We start from the raw sequence: 19,316 nt of genomic DNA, 5'->3' as shown, positions 1-19,316 counted from the left end.
AATAGCTATAAAAGTATATATTAAATTTAGGCTCAAATATATTTTTACTTTCTTTTTTAGTTTACTATAAAAAAATGTTTGCTCCTTGATATATTTTTATTAGTTTATGTCACTTTTGGATCTGATAATTGTTAACATAAAATACGACAATTATGTCAAAAGTCATCAATTATATTTATTTCATGTTATTAGAATTTATTATTTATCACACAAAAATTGTTTTTCTAAGGCATGGAGGTTTGTTGTCTTTGTCCATAAAACAAATTACTTTAGGGTTTTATTTTTATAAAAACATCTCAAAATATTGAAGAAATAATAAATATTTAAATTATTTTTAATTTTGACTCTACCTAAACAATATAGGATTATTGAATATAAGAAAATAAAATCAATTGTAATGTCTTCTTCTAAGCATCCTACTGAACATCCCTAATCTTGTGCATGCCGTTGGTAAGAAGGAAGTCGTTGCATGTATAATTATTGTAAAATTTACAACAGGCGACGAGAAAAAATTAGTAGCATATGGTAAAAATAAGTTTAAATGAATAATTATTGTAATTTTTTTCAGATAATAAAAATGGAAAATGTATAAGTATATTAGTAATTAATTAAGTTAATTATTATGTTTTTTTGTTTATAGTTTAAAAAGTAGGAATTGATTGTTAAAATTAAAAAATTGAACCCACCCATGCCAAATCCATTGAAGTTCAGTGCAATACATTCATTCCATGTTAATAATATTTTTGTTTAAAAAGTTATTTTTGAAATAATAAGAGAATAATATTTTTATTCTCTTATGAGACATTCTATATAATATATTCGCCGTGAGACTTGAATAACTTTTTACTAAAAATACATTTAAATCCAACATAACACATGATTCATTATAAATATTAAAAAAAATCATATTATATCATGGAAAATTTATTTGGTCTAGTTTGGATAATATTAAAATGGTGTATTGTGAAATTTATAGTTGTTTTGTGACATAAATTTTAATGTTCAGTTTGAGATTCAGTATAAAAATTATATGCAATGTCTTAGACAATGAATAACTTCATATTCACATAATCTATAATGGTTTTATCAAAAGTTTTATCATAAGGTATTTAGTTTTACGCTGAAACTATTACAATTATTATTAGTTTTTCATAAATTAATTTGGCTAGAATTCTCATGTTAGTGCAACATGAAACAATGAAGTTTTAAGTGTAGCTCCTACTACTACATACATGCAAAGCCCATCCCATTACTCAACATTTTCCCACTTTCTTTCAGACAAAATCAACACACCATCTCTAGAGAGAAACTCAACATCATTTCTTGGCAGTTTCAAATTACCAATTTTTCGTTTCCCTGACCAAAGATTTGATTACAACTGATACTAAACTCAATTACCGATTGATATATGTTGCTAACAAGTTCAATAAATAATTAAACCACATTTAATAAAATGATGCAAGAATACCCTTATCTTGAAAATCACAGGGTTATACTTCCACTCAAAAAGAGTGGAGATTCTTGCTGGTAATTGAACAGATATCCTTTTTAGTACCTAGCAGGAAGAAAAATAAGCTAGTGAATGAGAATAATACTGAACATGATCCAACACAAACTTCTATGATTTGCGACAAGGGCCAGACAAATTTCTCAATTGTTTCCATATTATGTGATGTCCAAGAAGAATAATCTATTACACAAAAAATGGCATGAAGCATGAAAACTTGGAAACAAAGTAAGGCTCATGCAGGTGCAGCACTCAAGTTTTGACCACTAGATTTGTTTTTGCGGCCCCAAACAGGAGTGGTCTCAATAAGTTGATGAGGCACAAGTCGTCTCTCCCGCTTAGTTAGTTTCTTAAAGTTGTGAACTCTCAACCTAGCAATATCAGCCTCTTCTTTCGGAGTTATCTCTCTCACTACCACTGTTAGCCTGCATTCTGGTCTCATTATGAGCCCTGATTTTCCTTTGGCATGGAAGGCAATTCTCTTTTTGAAATACCCCTTTCCTACAAATGCTTCCGCTGCAAGAAGAAACAAGGAACCGGGATCATCACAGATAGAACAACAATTAAGCCTTTCATCATTAGATGAGATCAGCTACATGGACTTAACAATGTTGCAATGTTCTATTTAAATAATGTAACAAAACAAATTCACTTCTAACAATTTTGAACTTCAAGATATTACCTACGATGAGACGTTCTGGATCTAACCCATGATTGTGAGAGGCATTTGCTCGGGCCGAATGTATAACCTGCAATGTGTAGGATATTAAAACATGGCAATTTTGCTTTACCATATAGAAAGTAATAGAACCTTTCTCTCCACTGAAATTGAACATAACCGGAATTTAAATAGTCACAACTTGTGTTAAACGCAGGCAAAAAGCACTGAAAAGTAAGAATAATTTAGAATTTCGTAATGGTGTTAAAGTGGGAAAATTTAAAATGACAAGGGTACGAGGACAAAATATTGAGAAAAGAAATTATTAAAATTTGATGCAATCAAAGAGGAACTTTGAAACCAATTAAAATTATAGTTTTTGCAATCTTGTCCAATGAGGTGACAATAAAAAACGCCTAGTATTACTACCTGATAAACAGTTTTTGCTGCTCTTTTTATCGTCAATTCCAGCTGCATTAATGCATCTTTAACAAGCATGCCACGAACCAGAGCAGCAACTAGGTTGACCTTCTTCGGACTCTAAAATACCATTGAAGACAAGGTACGAAAAAATCAGCTTCAATCAGATATAAACTAAACAATGAATTACGATAGTTTACACATCAAATCAAGGAAGGTATATTTCAATAGCGTAAAAAATATGTTCTAACATGTCAGAAAAAATTGACATGCTGATTAGAATATCACAGAAGTTTCTTTAAAAAAAGCTATGCAAGGACACCACATAAATGAAATAAAGCATTATAATTTTCTAATATTCCTATTATAGCTATGCTGAATATACTTGTGAAGATACACTGAGATACTTATTCATATTGTCAAATCAATGGTTTTCTTTTAGCCTGCACTAGTTCTTACCAGAAAACCAAACGCACAAATTGGTGGAAACATCGAATGTTAGAAAAGGAGAGATAAAACAATATAGTAGATACAGTTAAAGATAGATTGGTAAGGAGAGCAGGGATGGGGGGACTATGAAACTACAGGGCAGAATGGAATATAATCATTTGAATGCTACATAGAGGCACGTTCAACCTTATTATTGTTATTTATCTAACAGATTAGGATCATATGGACAGTCATGGGGGAAAAGGTCGATAAATTTAGCTCCTCTAAACTGAGAGGAATGCACTTCAGCACTAACAATTGCTGATTAAAATATTGAAAGTAGAGATTGTAATTAACTTCAAAATTTGTTATTGTTGGAATCACCTCCACCTCGCCTTTGGGGATTGCCTAAATTGTAACCTCAAAGCAGATACTTTAGTCCCACATTGACAAGGGATATATCCAACCTATAGTGTATATAAAGTAGAGAACACTCAATTGGTACCTAAACGATGATGTACTTGATTTAGACTTATAAAGACTGAAGTTGAGTAAGACTTATACCCAAAGTTTAAGAGTTAGACATGTACTTGATTTTGTCACGACACTCAACAGTTGATCATTCAATTAAAAGTAATAAGTGCCCTTTATTAGCTTGGTTGTAGAAGTACAAGCATTGTTTAAAAGTATGTCATTTGGATTACATATTCACGTCGTTGTCATCATTATTATGTCATATCTAGCCGTTCTGAAATGATATCAGAGATATAAAGGTGTGCCACTGGTATTTTGTCAATTCTTGCGTTCGGCAGTGGCAGTTAGTTGCACTTGGAAAGATGAAACTAGTCCATTCCAATAGAGTACAACAAATTCTTTTACTTTATTCACTCTCAAAACTGTTTTGAAGGAGAAAAACAGTTTCGATAATAGCATGCTCTTGAATTAGTTAACTTTATAAAAAAAAAGGTTTTTTTTTTCTTTAAATATTTTTTGGCTTGTCAATAGCACCTCATAAAATGGTGCACTTCCAGAACAGCATTGTAGAGCGGCCAGAGAAGGGCACAACTTCTAAATACAATCATCACATGCGTTATACTGAATGAATAAAGTAGAATCTGTTACACTATTTAAGCAATTAAAAGACTATTTTCCTTTGATGTTGCCATGTTGGGTGTATTAAATGTTATAAGTTTTCCTATTGTACTTTTAAACACTTTAGAATCATTTCAAACAAAATTCACTCAACATATACGTTGTTCAGGTCTGCCAAACATGCCCTTAATGAAGGGAAACCAACTGCCAAATATAAGAAAACCAAAAGCAAACAATCATGAACAGTGAGATGGATCTCAAACCTGCTTTATTCCCTTTAATATTGCTTGAACCGTTTCTGGCTTAGTAACAGCTTTCTGCTTCTGGTCTTCACCTTTTGAACCACCCAAAGATGAAACTGGGACTAAAGGTGACAAAACGGGTGCTTCCTCAGATGAATTTGCCAGCAATGGAGCAGTACTTGAAATTCCCTGAAACGGAAATAATCAAGTAATAAAAGAAAAAAGATGAAGGTAAGAAGAGAGTATCCAAGCAACAATAATCCATGCAGAGACATAAAATTATGAAACTTATAACACTAGCTTAGTAAGCCCAGAGGTTTTAGTTTGATGCTTTGGAAAATATTAAATATGAACAAACCTGTTTATTAAAATCTCCAAACATAACTGAGTATGATCACAAAGTCTAAGAAAGTGTTTGCACAATTTAGGGCGCAGCAACAAGAATTGTTTTGAAAGTAATTTTGTTTTCAAATAAAAAACAAATCCATAAAGAAAGAAGTGATATACAAATATAGGAGGATAAGATATCCCTGACAAGACAATTAATTAAAGAAAAGATTATAAAGAACCAACAAAACAGAAGCCAAGAGTAACAGTATAAACATTTATCCAACTAAAATCATATCTAATTCTTAATTATTATAGGTTACTATAGACAAAGATATTAGAATTCAAGAACAGTAAGTGTGGGATAACTTGCTTGGGCTCAGATTGGACAGTCTACCTACTCAGAAATGGTGCGGAATGAGCTCAAAGAAAAGAAAGACGATTAGGTTGTTGGAAACGTGAAATATACATATTTGATAAAAATATACATATATTTGATACACTATAATACAAACTAAAATACTAATTGGCATAAAGGATTATATTGGTGATGCACATTCTTCTTTGGCTTCATTATCTTTTCCAAACTTTATGTTGTCCGTTCAAAATTCCAGAAAAAGTGTTCGAAGAATTTGCAAGCAAATAAACATGGACCAATAAAGGAATAACCATACCTATTAAAGTATTTGTACAATGTCGGCCTTACATGGACGAATAACAAAAAAACATGTTGAAAAAAAAATCATAAAAGGTAATTCTGGGATAGGTAGTGTGAATGGCTAATGTCGCTGAGGTTATCATTTTCAGTACGGCACATACATGAATTTAGGGTCGACCAGGACAAAATCACGAATTTCACTGAAATAATTGAGGACTGGGTAGAGACTCAATACCCTATGATGTCCCTAAACACACTCCAAGGGCTCACATGCTAACACTGCCACAAAATTAATCAAGTAATAAAAAATTATTATGTTCAACCCAGTGGTGTGGGTGCTTTGATTCTTTGTACAAAACAAATGCAAAATACAGAGATAAAGTAATGATTTTTACACATGATAGAGTAGCGGCGAGAGAAAAGTAAAAATGGGGTCAAAGAAAGAGGTAAGAAAGTGAATGTTGATATATAGACTTCATATTTGACAAACTGGGTCACACTGTCCTTTCTCTTGTGCACACTCATGGCATTGCCAATGGTGTCACTTGGTTCTGCCATCTTTCATTCCCTTCCAATCTCACACACATCACATTTTGTTCCCTGCTTTCCATGTCACTGCTCACTCTCTTCCCACCCTTCTTCTTCACATTTCCTTAGGTATGTTCACCAACAACTACTGTCTCATACTCTCATTTCATTTTTTCTGAAAATAATGTTGCCTGTAATTCACTTTCCTACATTATCATTCTGTTATAGTAGTGTTGCAAGCATAAACAACATTTAAAATATTAGGTGAATGTAAAACACAAGTGATGTGAAGTTTCCTTTGCCATTCAATTAACCGTTGTCCATTGACAGATTTTTTTTTCCTTGGTGTTAATAAGTTTACCATGGCAGAGAAAGTCACCAAGCGCCAGGATATGTGTTTCAATTACAGGTTCACACTTTAGCTAATTATTTATATGCTAATAGGACTTCTTTCTTGTAGTTGTGCAGAAAGAAGGTATGGAAATGAATCAGTGGCCAACCTCAAAAACATTATTCTTTCCAAATCCTTCTATTACAACTTCATCCATTATTGCGGCTGCTTTGTGATTCTCTGAACTGTAATAGATGAAAGACTAACATAAGGAGAGATTGTATGTCTAAGGTTTTGCTATGATTAAGATTACCAAAAGTTAAATTCTCTGTTTATATAATCATCCTGAAGAAAATAAAAAAGATAGTGATTCTGTTAAGAGGAAATATTATAGAGGCAAATCCCCTGTTTATATAACCATCACATGTCCCACTTCTCTCTCTCAGGGTATGAACACCGCAACTGATATCCGCAAAACTTCTCCAAAACCATAAATTTTAGTGTCAAAATGATTTAACAAGTCATTCAAAACAAAGCCTTAGTTTTACTATACCAGTGATCATGCCATCAAACCATAATTTTACCTGATGTTGGAAACCCAGAAAAATGGGTCTTGAGAAACAGGGCATAGGTGGCGTCGTTATTGTCCACGCTCTCCTCCCTATCTGACCTACAATACCAAAGCAAGTTTTACCCTAACGAATCCTAAGAAGTCACAAATTTCACAGAACTAAGACCCCAAAAGCGAAAACACAAAAAAGGGCAATAGAGAAAAGTCTTAACCTTGTGAAAGAGAAGAGGCTAAGCGAGAAATGAGAAGGCTTGGAGCTGAAGGATTGGCATGGTGATGATCCACAATTCGCTTGTGAATGTGGCGAAGGAAGGGGAAAATGTGCCTCTGCCACTGCACCATCTTTGGTCTGTGGAATGGTAGTTAGATACTCAATCGAGAAAAATATCCACTGGTTCTCGTGTTTGTGCAGAGATAATAAATGGTGTTGAAAATAGGGGAAAAAGCGAGAAAGATGAACAAAGGTAGGCAATACCTTCGACTGTGTTGTGTTCCTTGTTCATAGCTAGGGCTACCTGACTGTGTTGTTTTCTTCCATCTTCATTTTTTCCTTTCTTTTTTATTTTTTTTTTCTAAAATACAATTTTGGTGCATTATTTTTCTATGTAATATTAGTTCTTTTTAAAAGAAATTTTTTTTACAAGATTAAGTCAAAGAGGAATTTAAAAAATATATTTAATTTAATATGAATGTTAAAATAATCTTAATCATCTTAAAATAAATAACCAATAATAGATTTATTTGGACGTTTTTAGTATTAATATTTGGGTTAAATATGTTTTTAGTCTCTAAATTATTGGCCGTTTCTGGTTTTCGTCCCTCTTTCAAAGTAAGGTACGATTTGGTCCTCAATCTTTAAAAAACGTTCGTTTTTTAGTCCTCAAAACGTTAAAGATTGAGGACCAAATCGTACCTTACTTTGAAAGAGGGACGAAAACCAGAAACGGCCAATAGTTTAGGGACTAAAAACATATTTAACCCTTAATATTTTCAAGGCTTGTTTTTCTTTTTAATTAGTATTTTCTAAATTTATATGATTGATTGAACTAATTTACTGATTTTTCAAAATTAAAAACTATAATTTTTTTTTCATATTTTAATTGACATCACCAAAATTACACATTAAAAAAATGAAATCAGGTTAGTTTTTTTTCGTTAAGATATAATATAAAAAACAAACGTTTTCTTTAGTGTACTTTTTTATTTATTTTCTTCACACATAAGTTTATTATCAAATAACATGTTAGCTTTTAGACTCTACAAAATTGTTGCACATGCCTAACATTTTTGCTGGGTTTATGTTGTTTATTTCATTATTATGGTTTTTATAATTTAAGTCTAACGATACTTTTTAAACACTTTAAAATAGGAAACTTTTGTTATGGGAAATAATTATAATATCTTTCTTGCGAATAATTCTACATAAGAAAATCTACACATATTTCATGCGGATTTTTTTTATCATAAAATCTACAAATATTTTCTGCTAATTATATTTTATATGAAAAGTCAAATGAATTTCTTGCTAAAAAATTTTAAAGATAAATATGCATGTATTTATCTATCCTAAAAAGAAAATTAAAAAAAAATATGTAGGTAATGAATATTTTTCTAGTAGTGTTAGCTTTTTTATATATAAGGTAAATTATTAATTTTCGTTATTGTTTAGGATTTAAGAGTAGTTTGGTCAGGTGAATTTAGTTGCATGCCTAAATAATTCAATTTTTTCCTAGATATATAAGATGCAATTCTGAACTAACATTAATGTTTTACAGTTGATTTATATTTGTAAACAACATATAATAATTCCTAAAAATGTCAATTTCATCAAGAAACAAGAAAAAAAACTAGAAAAAAATTGTGATGGTAAAAAAATGGAAGCTTAATGTGCAGTAAAGCGGGAGAATAAAAATTAAAATTCTAGAGTGAATTTACCCTACTCTTAAACAATTATAATTTTTTGTGAAATAAAAATAATTAAAAAAAGTAATTATAATGAATAATAAGCAAAATGGAATCAAATATTATTAGCATAATATCGGTATGATATAGTCAGTTGGACCGACACATAGGAATTAGTTAGTGAATAAAAATTTAAAAAGGTACTTTGAAAAGAATTTTGATGAAATAATTTAATAAAACAAAAATAAAAAATCTTTTGACCCACATATAAAAATTAATTATTGAATAAAAAATTAAAAAGCCATTAAGAAAGTGGTTAATTTTTGAAAAAAAGGGACCTGACCTATATGCTCTCCCCTCTTCTGCTTTTGTAGTGGTTAATTCTTGTCTCTTCGTTTTTTCTTTAGGTAAGCAGTCTTCCCAAATCCTATTTTACCATTTAATAAATCCTTTGTGATTGAGGTATGGTTTGAGCTGTGGAAGATTTTCGAAATTTGGGTAGAAAGAACGAAGAGTGTTCACGAGTTAAGGGTGTAGCACGCGAAGAAGAAAGTGCCTGGAAGACCATCTTTCAGAGATCAAGTTCCTTGCCGAAACCAATCCAAGGCTCTCTCAACCCAAGACAAAGAGGTAAAGAGGCGGCAAAATCCGCTCACAGACCGACTACCTTAACTCACTCCCTGACAGGGCACACTGAATTGAACTAGAGCTTCTTTTCTTGTCCTTTGAGAAGGGATCTCTCTCTGTAAAGAAAGAAATCCTTGACTCAGAAGCACGAATCTAAAGATTCCCTCTCAAAACAGCTATCTGACATGCATAGAAAGTAGTTGGATGCCTAGCTAAGTTGAGTGCTTTCGCACCTTGCGTGCTCAGACTCGCTGGCAGAAGACAGTCCAACTTCCTGCCGGCTATGCTATCAGTCAAACAGACTCGAAACTGGATCGCTGGTAACCCTATCTTTTATATAATCAAAAAAGATTCGTGCTTTGAAATGGTGTCACTGGCCTGGCTTTTGACAAAGATCTGAACTGATCGATGAATTTACCCTAGCTTCTTGTAAGGGGATGTGAGGGCCCTCCCACTATTTGGATTGGAAAGGGATTGGAAAGAGCTGGGAAGCTCTAGACTATGGGGGAAGGCAAAAGCTACTTACTTTCGCCTTGCAATTCGGCTCTGAGCCCGATGCCTTTAGCAGCTCTTATGTCTTGCCTAGTCCTTCCGAGATCGCAGTGGAGAGCTTCAGGCAGCACCACAGCCCTAGGAGCACTAGAATAGGTAGCACGGGTCACAGCAAGACTTCAATCTCTCGATCCAGCAATGAGGAAAGAAAGGTCTCTGTCCCGAAAGAAAAGAAGTGGCATTTCCCTTCCGCTTACTACCTATCACAGAGGTACCTAACTCTATTTGGTGTTGGGCTTGCTGGTTAGATAGGAATTGGTAACAACATAGCTCTTCTTTCAATGCTCTGTAGATTGGGCACTTTTGCCCTAAAGCAGGGAGAAGGAAAGTAGGTGCGCGAAAGGTAAGTCATCTTTCCAAAACCCTGTGTTAGCTTTGTGTTAGCTTTGATTACTTGGCTCTTAGGTTGAAAATCTTAACTGTTTAAGAGACTCTAAAAATTGCTTTGAAGATCTTCGGTGGTGAAGGGAATGGTTCGTTGAAGAGCTCCATTTTCTCATTTTAGACGTGTGGTGTTGAAGCGCAAGGTTACTTGGTGGAGGAGGTGAAATCCTGTCTCAACACTGTCCAGAGGTTTGTTTTTGTCATTTTTCGCATCTTCTGTATACATTGGAAAAACATTTTTAAAGTTTCATTGAAAGAACATCTTTAAAAATTTAAATGGTTCTTTATTACATTGCATTAAGTTATGGAACATACAAGTTGCTTCACATGGTCATGCCTTTATTGATCTGTGGTTCTAAAACCCAACATCTTAATTTTCTCATCCGTAGCCCCTACTGCAACTGCCACTACCAATATTAAAATATAGTACTCTTTCTAGCTTCTGCCCTTTGAACCTGGCCGATCTCGGACACACTCACCATCTTTGTTTCCTTTGACAAAACTAATGAATTGGTGTTTGGACAGAACAAACCAAGTCACAACACTTTAGTGGTATAGGGGCTTTTTTTTCTTGGTTACTGAAGTGTGTTTGAAGATGTGGGAGGAGTCAGCGTTTTATATGTATGCAAGGGTGGATTGGAAATGGGTAGGTGAGTAGCACGTGCATCACCAATTGCCATGTGAGTTTGGTCACATATTTTAGAAGACCATCTCTACCTCCCTTAACTAATTCATTTATTTTTTGATTGACTATCCAATAATTAGTGATATTTTATCACGTGTGTGGAACTTGGTTGTGGAGTGGAATGTATGAATTATTCTACTGTATTTGACTTTTTTTCTGAAAAGTGATTACTTAACTTTTTTTTCTTAAGCTAAGTATTTGGCTCTCAATGCTTGACTAGTTCAATGTAAATTGCCTTTCATGGAATTTATAAAAAAACTGGTAAAACAAACTGTAGCTTCATCGAATCATCTTAACCTTTACTCTCTTTTCCTCTCATTTTTTGACATTTTCAGTTGTATTGTTTGTTGAACATAGCCTTAGAAATTCATTCAAACAATAGTTGGTTGTTTCTTTATTCTTCTAATCTTGCTCTAGTTTCGTTTAGAATCCATAAATCCCAAATTCCACCTTCTACGAGCTCAAGGAAGTTTTATATCTAGAAACTCCCTTGCTTGTACATGCTTGTTTCCAAACATATTTTGCAATTTCAAACCTATGCTATGCTGTATAGATAAATGAAACCTGTGCATTTTAGGATTATGTGTGATTATACTTCAGATATCATATTTAAAAACTAGATGCATAATTACATTTTAGTATTTTTTTTCTCAGTGGTTCAATATAGGTTGCTTTTAAAAGTTGCATTTTATACCATTGTAATAGAGAATTTAAAAAAACATATTTTGACCTGGGAATTTACACTTCTTTAGGTATCCAACTAATTACATGCAATATGAAAGAAACCACTCTTAGTAATGACTTGATTCATGAAATTCTTTCCTGGCTTCCCATAAAAGGTTTCAGTGTTTGATATCAGATTCGACTTTTGTCAAACTCCATCTCCATAGAGCAAGCCAACACTCCAATTTTCTAATAATCTTCAAAACGGAAAGATGATAGTCGCGTGGTAAGTCCTTGTTCTTTGTTTTGTTTGTTGCAAAACAACCACGACTTTCACGAGGTTCTATAAAGGTTTTTGGATTGATATCAGGGTCTAAATTCTTGTCATGGATTGGTCTATGTGGTGTTTGACTATAGATCGGGTTTTGTGTCTTCACTTAAGCATAGTTGTTGTTTTACTACATGGAACTCTACCACAAGAAAAATATTTCGAGTTTCAAGATTTACCTTTCGAGATATTGAAGAAGATATTTCCTTTGGTTTGGATACAATGACAGTAGTAATAGATATAGTGATCATAATTTCCTATATTGACTCTAAATCTAATAATGTGGTGAAATCTTGCAATGAAGTCAAGATTTACTCCATAGGTAACAATGGTTGGAAAAGCATTGAAAAATTTTCTGCTAATATTCCTTCCCTGCCTGATTATGGAATATATTTTAACACCAATATTATTTGGTTAACAACAACAAATGAATTTGATAGATCTCAATATATATTTGATGTTTTTGTCGTGGTTTTCCTTGACCTCTAAAGTAAAAAATTCTCCAACTTGTTGCTGCCTCAAAATCTTGAAGGTGGGGATGCATATATAAGGTTTCTAGAAATTATGGTTTTAGATGATTATCTTAGTCTATTTATAAAGATTTTGCTACAGACACCTTTGTAGTATGACAAATGAAAGATTTTGGAAACATGGATTCTTGGACCCTCTTGGTGAATATAGATGTTGAAGTTCAAGCCGTGCCTTCTTGGTGAACATAGATATTGAAGTTTAAGTCGTGCCTTCCTTGAAACCTTTATGCATATACGATAGGTTCCTTGTGTTCTATCAACTTACTCTTGATTATCAAATGCATGTAGTTTTGTATGATTTGAGAGGGAGAGAAGTAACACAGAGGATAACTTCTAAAAAAGTAATCTTCAACCCATATAAAAAATACTTCTCTAGAAGTTATCCTCTGTGCTACTTCTCTCCCTTTCAAATCATACAAAATTACATGCATTTGATAATCAAGAGTAAGTTGATAGAATAAGAAACCTACCGTGTATGCATAAAGGTTTCAAAAAAGGCACGCTTGAGTCTGAAGAACTCCAACATCTATGTTTACCAAGAGGATCCAAGAATCCCGGTTTTCAAAATCTTTCATTTGCCATACTACAAAGGTGTCTGTTGCAAAATCTTTATAAACCAGACTAAGATAATAATCTAAAATCATAATTTATGGAAATCTTATATCTGCATCCCTACCTTCAAGATTTCAAGGCAGCAACATGTTGGTGAATTTTTCAATTTGGATGTCGAGGAAATCCACGACAAAAGCATCAAATGTATATTGAGATCCATCAAATTCATTTGTTATTGTTAACCAAATAATATTGCTGTTAAACTATATTTCATAATCAGGCATGGAAGAAATATTAGCAGGAATTTTTTCAATGCTTCTTCAACCATTGTTGCTACCTATGGAGTAAATCTTGACTTCATTGCAAGATTTCACCACATTATCCGATTTAGAGTCAAAATTGGAAATGATGATCACTATTTTGTATGTATTACTATTGTCGTCGTATCCAAACTCAAATAAAAGATCTTCTTAAATATCTCTGGAAGCAAAATCTTAGAATTCGAAATATTTTTCTTGTGGCGGGAAGTGAAACCACAAATATGTTTAAGTGAAGATACAAAACCCCAACTATGGTCAAACGCCACACAAACCAATCCATGGCAAGAATTTAGACTCAGATATCGATTCAAAAACCATTCTAGAAAATTGGAGTGTTGGCTTGCTCTCTGGAGTTTGACAAAACGGAAACCCTTTGCTCATGCAAGTGAATCGCCCGAGAGATTTTACGAGAAGCCAGAAAGAATTTCACAAATCAAGTCGTTACTAAGAGTGGTTTCTTCCATATTGCATGTAATTAGTTGGATACCTAATGCAATGTAATAAAGAACAATTTAAAAATGTTCTTACAATGTATACAGAATATGATAAAGATGGCAAAAACTAACCTCTGGACAGGATTTCACCTCCATTAAGTAACCTTGCGCTTCAACACCACACCATGGAGGTCTTCAACGAACCATTCCCTTCACCACTGAAGACCTTCAACGCACATTACAGGGTCTCTTAAACAGTTAAGATTTTCAACCTATGAGTCAAGTAATCAAAGCTAACACAGGGTTTTGCAAAGATGACTTACCTTGTTCTTCATGTCATACACCCTTAGCTCGCCAACACAGTGTTTGTTCTTTGTCATTTCTAACCAAATTTCGAAGATTATCGACAGCTCAAACCATACCTCAATCACAAAGGATTTATTAAATGGTTCATAGGTTTATAATAGGGCAGAGAAGGAGAAAGGAAAAAAGAGAGAGGAAGGCAAAAGAAAAAGACTGTGATTCATTGATTAATCAAGGATTACAAGAGAGTTTATAAAAGAAAAGAAATGTAACAAAAAAAACAGTTACAGCAGAAAAACTGTTATGAATGGTAAAATAGGATTTGGGAGGACAATGCTTACCTAAAGAAAAACGAAGAGGCAAGATTTGATTGAGGCATATGGAAGAGTTACTCTTCTTCGACACAAGAAAAAACGCAGAAGGGTGGAGGGCATATAGGTCAGCTCCCTATTTTCAAAAATTAACCACTTTCTTAAGGGTTTTTTAATTTTTTATTCAATAATTAATTTTTATATGTGGGTCAAAGGATTTTTTATTTTTGTTTTATTGAATTATATTATCAGAATTCTTTTCTAAGTACCTTTTTTAATTTTTATTCACTAACTAATTCCTATGTGTCGGTCCAAGCTTCACTTGCATACCCTAAGGAATTTAGCCACCGACAGTAAGCATTTTATCTTCTTGTTGCCCTGTCTTGGGTTTTTTGTGTTGTGTGCTTCTTGCTTTTTTTATTTCCCAAATTGTGATCGAGTGGGTGCGTGTGAGTTTTTGTGTGCTTCTTCACACCATCATTTCTCAAAGCAATTAAAGAAAATAAAGAAGAGAGTTTTAGAAGTACAATGAAAGAACCCTTTAAGGAATTTATACATTTGAAATGCCTCAACCACGATTCTGTGAAATTCTAGCATCTGAGGTATTACATTTTTTGCTTTGCTTTTCATGCATATATAATTTTGTCAGTTATATCAATGTATGTTCTTATCAAGTTGTGATTATTCACGTGGATCATTTTGAAAGATGAGTCTATTCTACCAACTTCATAATCATGCGACCTAATATATTGAATCAATATGGTGTCGTACTTGATGATTTTGACTCGAAAGCCATGCTTGACAGAATGATGAGTGATTTCATGCTTGACACACTCCCATTCAACTTTATACAAATAGAAAGTGTAAATATAAAAATGGAGTTAATGCAATGATAGGAGTGAACAAAATTGCTCATTCTTTTAACATCTGGTGTATCAGGTTGTGTATAAAATCAAACATTAAAACAACTATCTAATCTATCTGGTCTTGCGTGCTTTAGCCAACTTTTTCTTTCTTTTCTTAAGAGCCTTAGGAACTTTAGTTTTGCGTGCTTCTCTTTTCTCCTCTTTCACCTTCTCATTATCTTTCCTTTTCCTAGCCTCTTTTCTAGCAGTTTTTTTATCTGCAGGATCCACGTCTTCACTTTCGCTATCTTGGTCCTCGTCAGATTGAACCTCAGCATCATCCTCTGAGTTCTAAGATTTATCTTCAGAAATGAATGGTGAATCTTTTGTGGGACTTGATTTCTGCTGTGAAGACTGAGTTAGTGACAGATCATGTTTAAGCCCAGTAATGGTCAGGTAGTATAAATCTTTAGTGTCCTTCCAACTTGTTATCCGTTGTACATCCTCCTGAGCATTCTCAACATCATCAAGTGTCTTTGGAATGAAAGACTGTAACAAGAGTTTAAGAAATTAAACATGTAAGAACAGAAAAATCCAATGTCCTTGTAAAAATAAGAAAGGAAATTAAGGATAAATAATACGACCCCAAAGTGTCAAGACATAAATTCAAATATGATACTTCAACAACTAAAAAATAAAATTGCATAACAAGGCAAGTTACCTGCACAAATACAGAGTCTGCAATCTCATCCTCTACAGATGCATCTCCTCTTGCCAAGATTTTTCGTTGCATCTAGAGATATTTCAAAAACCATTTAAGGTCTCTTCGAAGTTGGTCAGTAATCATAAGCCATAAAAACTAAGCCAAATACCTCTTCTAAGTAACCTATCCACAGCATCATCAGCTATTGTTGCGTCAACAATAAAATCAAACAATTCTCTTATCGTCATGACCGCAACACCATGCTTTCTAAAGAAATCCTGCAGGCCACAAAGTCACTCAATCACACCCTTCACATTCCCTCGCTGATTAAGGAAGTGGACAAGGAATTTATAACACAGCCTTCCCGCAACTTGTCTAAAGATAAAGCAGCATCTTTAAGACGAGGGGCAGCCCAACCAGATTTTCCTTCAAAAAACAACAAAACCAGAGAATTTAAATTAAATTGTATTTGTATTTATTTTTTCTAACCTAAACTGTAGTCTGCATTAGAATCTGATGATATATGCTGTAGCAAGAAATTGAAATTTCTATGATCCATGACAATAATTTTTTAGTGCTGAGGTAACTACAAGTTGTTATACCTTCAATACTAGTACAAAGAAACAAGTAAACTCTTCATTACACTTTTCATTCATTCTTCCATTTTATATTTTTTTATCAGCAGTATACAATTATACAATGATATTCCATATATTCAATGATAGAGTAATAGAAAATTGAGAGCAACAGATCACATATAAACAACTAATCACATTGATCACAGTAACATCAGACTATATCCTTCAAATTCAGAACAAAAGTAATACCTATAAACTCCATAACCAGAACATGTAGTCGCCGAAGATATGCTCTAGGATACCTAATTCCTGCTGCCTTAAGCTTCCAATATAAACAGGGTAAAAGAAAGAAACAGTCCAAGTAAGCATGTAATCAAACTTTTGTTTCTCTTAATTGGAAAGACACAACTGAACAAACTCACAAGCACCCAAAGAGGAACACTTCAACAGAAAAAGAAAAGGTACTGCATGCTAAGATTGATGCACAAAACATTGCATCTTCAGCACACATTAAAACTTGATAGACAAATACATAGTTCACAAAAAGCATTTTCACCTAAATAAATGACTACACAAGTTCCTTGTAAGTACAAGCCATCATAGAATACATCTAAAGTCCATAGTACTTAAAATCATAACTTACAAATAAGAGGGTTAAGTAACAATAACCCCAATGACGTATTCATTATCTCTTCAAGTATTCCTCCTTCCCTTGTTATCTTAAGGGTCTAGTTTACTACATTGTATTGTACTCGTTTTGATCTTGGATATAAGCAAAATAGAAAACCTAATTCATACTGATTTAAAATGTTAGTAGCTTTGAATTATACTAAACTTATTTAAAAAATAACAATTGTTCCTAATTTACCCTTCCTTAATCATTGGAAGCAAACATTTCAATTAAATAAAGGGCCTTTTAGAGATAGTTTAATTAAATAGAATAAAATTAGTTGAGATTTGCTTATCGGCTGGATGGAGTACTTTGATTCTTACAAGAATTTTAGAAGAAGAGAAAGAAAAACAATTGTGAACCTCATAAGATTCCTCATTTCTTTCTCTGCCCATTTTTGTACCATCTCCCTGGGATTATGCTTGCCTTATCCATTACTAAACCGGATGTCTCCTTGCATATATCTATCTCTATCCCTGATATTATAAGATCACATAAAACAATTCGTAAAATAAAATAACTTCGAAAATGTTTCAAGACAGTGTAGAAGAAATATATTACAAGCTGCATTTTTGCTGTGTGTATGTAATGAATAAATTAAGAAAACATCCATCCAGAAAGTATCAATAATCGCTTGCCCAAAGCTTTCTATAATTAAGAATCCAAAGAACTCGATACTTCTTCGTCTTCAATTTCATCTTGTTGATGTTGTCGTTGTTGTTCTCTGTGAATATTGAGCTCGTTTTCGACATCGTTTTCCATTAGTGAGTGTGTGACGTTGCTAATCAAGCAAACGACTTCCTCTGTGCTGAGGGCGCCCATTTGAGGTTTGGAAGAAGAATAAGCTATGTTACACTCTTTCAATGAGTCAATATTTCTTTTAGGATATTTAATATATTATTGAATATCTCTTTTAGGAATAACTAGTATTTTAGGACCTGGATTATATCTATTTTTATATACTAAACTAATAATACTAGAATTTTTGTTATTTGTTTATAATCGTTTATATTTATATCAAATTCAAAAGAGTTTAATAAGTTAATGTATGTTCTATAATAAAACTGCGTAAAATAATTTACAAGAAAATGTTACCGAACTAATTTTTTTTTATCATAACAGTATTGTTATCTACAAATTTGTAAGAAAATATTCGATAAATCATATTGAACTTTTTAATAATGTTGCTGCAAAATTTGATTCGTAAGGAAAAAATTATACTATACTATACACGTAAGTAAATTGGGAAATAATTATAATATCTTTTTTGCGAATAATTTTACATAAGAAATGGGACGTGGACGACGCATATGAAGTTCTTGTCTCTGTCGAACGTCTGTTACGCTCCTTGCTATGTGTGATCGATCGATGTAGAGGGTGACCTGCAGAATATACTCCAATACTCTGAGGTCTATGATAATTCAATTATGAATCAAAAGTGACGTCTTACCTTGACATTAATCCTCTATTTATGGAGTTTATAAGAATCTAACCAATTAATTTATCTATTATTAATGCAAACCTTAACCACTCATAAGTAGGCATTGTAACATTAATTGCGCTTTAACTTCACTCAACTGTTGTTGGGATCGAGCGATTGTGTGCTATCTTGCACGTCTGTTTGCCACTATATCTGATCGGTCAACTATCAGGCCATAACAACATAGGCCCCCCAAGCCCTAGCAAGATCTTAGATACTGCGTAGGGTTTTCCAAGTCTCACCGATCGGCTTAGGATTCTTTAACCTCTGAGGTTATGTCAGTTCACCAAACATCACGTCCCTTCAGGATCTGCAAAATGGCGGAAAGAACAGAAGTCGAAGAGTCGTGATTGTGAAAAAGGGCGGGAAAAGGTAGAAAATGTAACGTCACGACGTTTCAACCATCAGATCTTTTCCCTTTGGACGTCCCAGACTGGTCTGACGAACCACTTTTACCATTTATAAATAGTGGTAGGGTCATCTTTCATTCACTTCAACTCTTGAGCTCTCTGACTCCCGAACGATTTTCCTGCTCTTTTTCCCTTTCAAAAGCTTTAAACCTTCTGTTTCCAGGTAAATCATGTCTTCTCCAGATGCATCTAAGTCCTCCAGGAGAGAAGGCGAGGGTATGTTGATGATGTTGCTGGTTCTCCTTCTTCAGCTCGCTCCTCCAATTCTGCCAATAA

At 33.3% G+C, this 19,316-nt stretch overlaps 1 protein-coding gene, 1 long non-coding RNA gene and 1 pseudogene across 3 annotated transcripts; 1 reads left to right on the top strand and 2 right to left on the bottom strand.

Moving 5' to 3' along the window:
- Positions 1-1,601: 1,601 nt before the first annotated feature.
- On the bottom strand, positions 1,602-7,389 carry LOC108326996 (uncharacterized). Of its 2 annotated transcripts, XM_017560641.2 has the most exons (7): positions 7,239-7,389; positions 6,976-7,112; positions 6,777-6,862; positions 4,370-4,537; positions 2,595-2,705; positions 2,190-2,256; positions 1,602-2,023 (listed from the first exon to the last, which is right to left on the bottom strand). In XM_017560641.2, exons 2-7 carry the CDS (start codon positions 7,103-7,105, stop codon positions 1,743-1,745), a joined length of 843 nt encoding a protein of 280 aa, XP_017416130.1. In that variant the 5' UTR covers positions 7,106-7,112; positions 7,239-7,389; the 3' UTR covers positions 1,602-1,742. The 2 variants fall into 2 exon arrangements, with proteins under 2 accessions (XP_017416130.1, XP_052729922.1); XM_052873962.1 differs by lacking the exons at positions 6,976-7,112; positions 7,239-7,389 and adding an exon at positions 6,362-6,437.
- Positions 7,390-9,008: 1,619 nt separating this feature from the next.
- On the top strand, positions 9,009-14,254 carry LOC108329101 (uncharacterized). Its single transcript, XR_008247434.1, has 3 exons — positions 9,009-10,055; positions 10,137-10,187; positions 10,296-14,254. It is a non-coding gene; the product is annotated as an uncharacterized LOC108329101 (long non-coding RNA).
- A 1,077-nt stretch (positions 14,255-15,331) lies between these two features.
- LOC128195646 (uncharacterized) lies at positions 15,332-16,143 on the bottom strand (annotated as a pseudogene).
- Positions 16,144-19,316: the final 3,173 nt, after the last annotated feature.

The sequence above is a fragment of the Vigna angularis genome, chromosome 2 (assembly GCF_016808095.1).
Source record: "Vigna angularis cultivar LongXiaoDou No.4 chromosome 2, ASM1680809v1, whole genome shotgun sequence".
Lineage (NCBI taxonomy): Eukaryota > Viridiplantae > Streptophyta > Magnoliopsida > Fabales > Fabaceae > Vigna > Vigna angularis.
The sequence above is the reverse complement of the archived record's forward strand: the minus strand, read 5'-3'. Positions and strand labels throughout refer to the sequence as shown.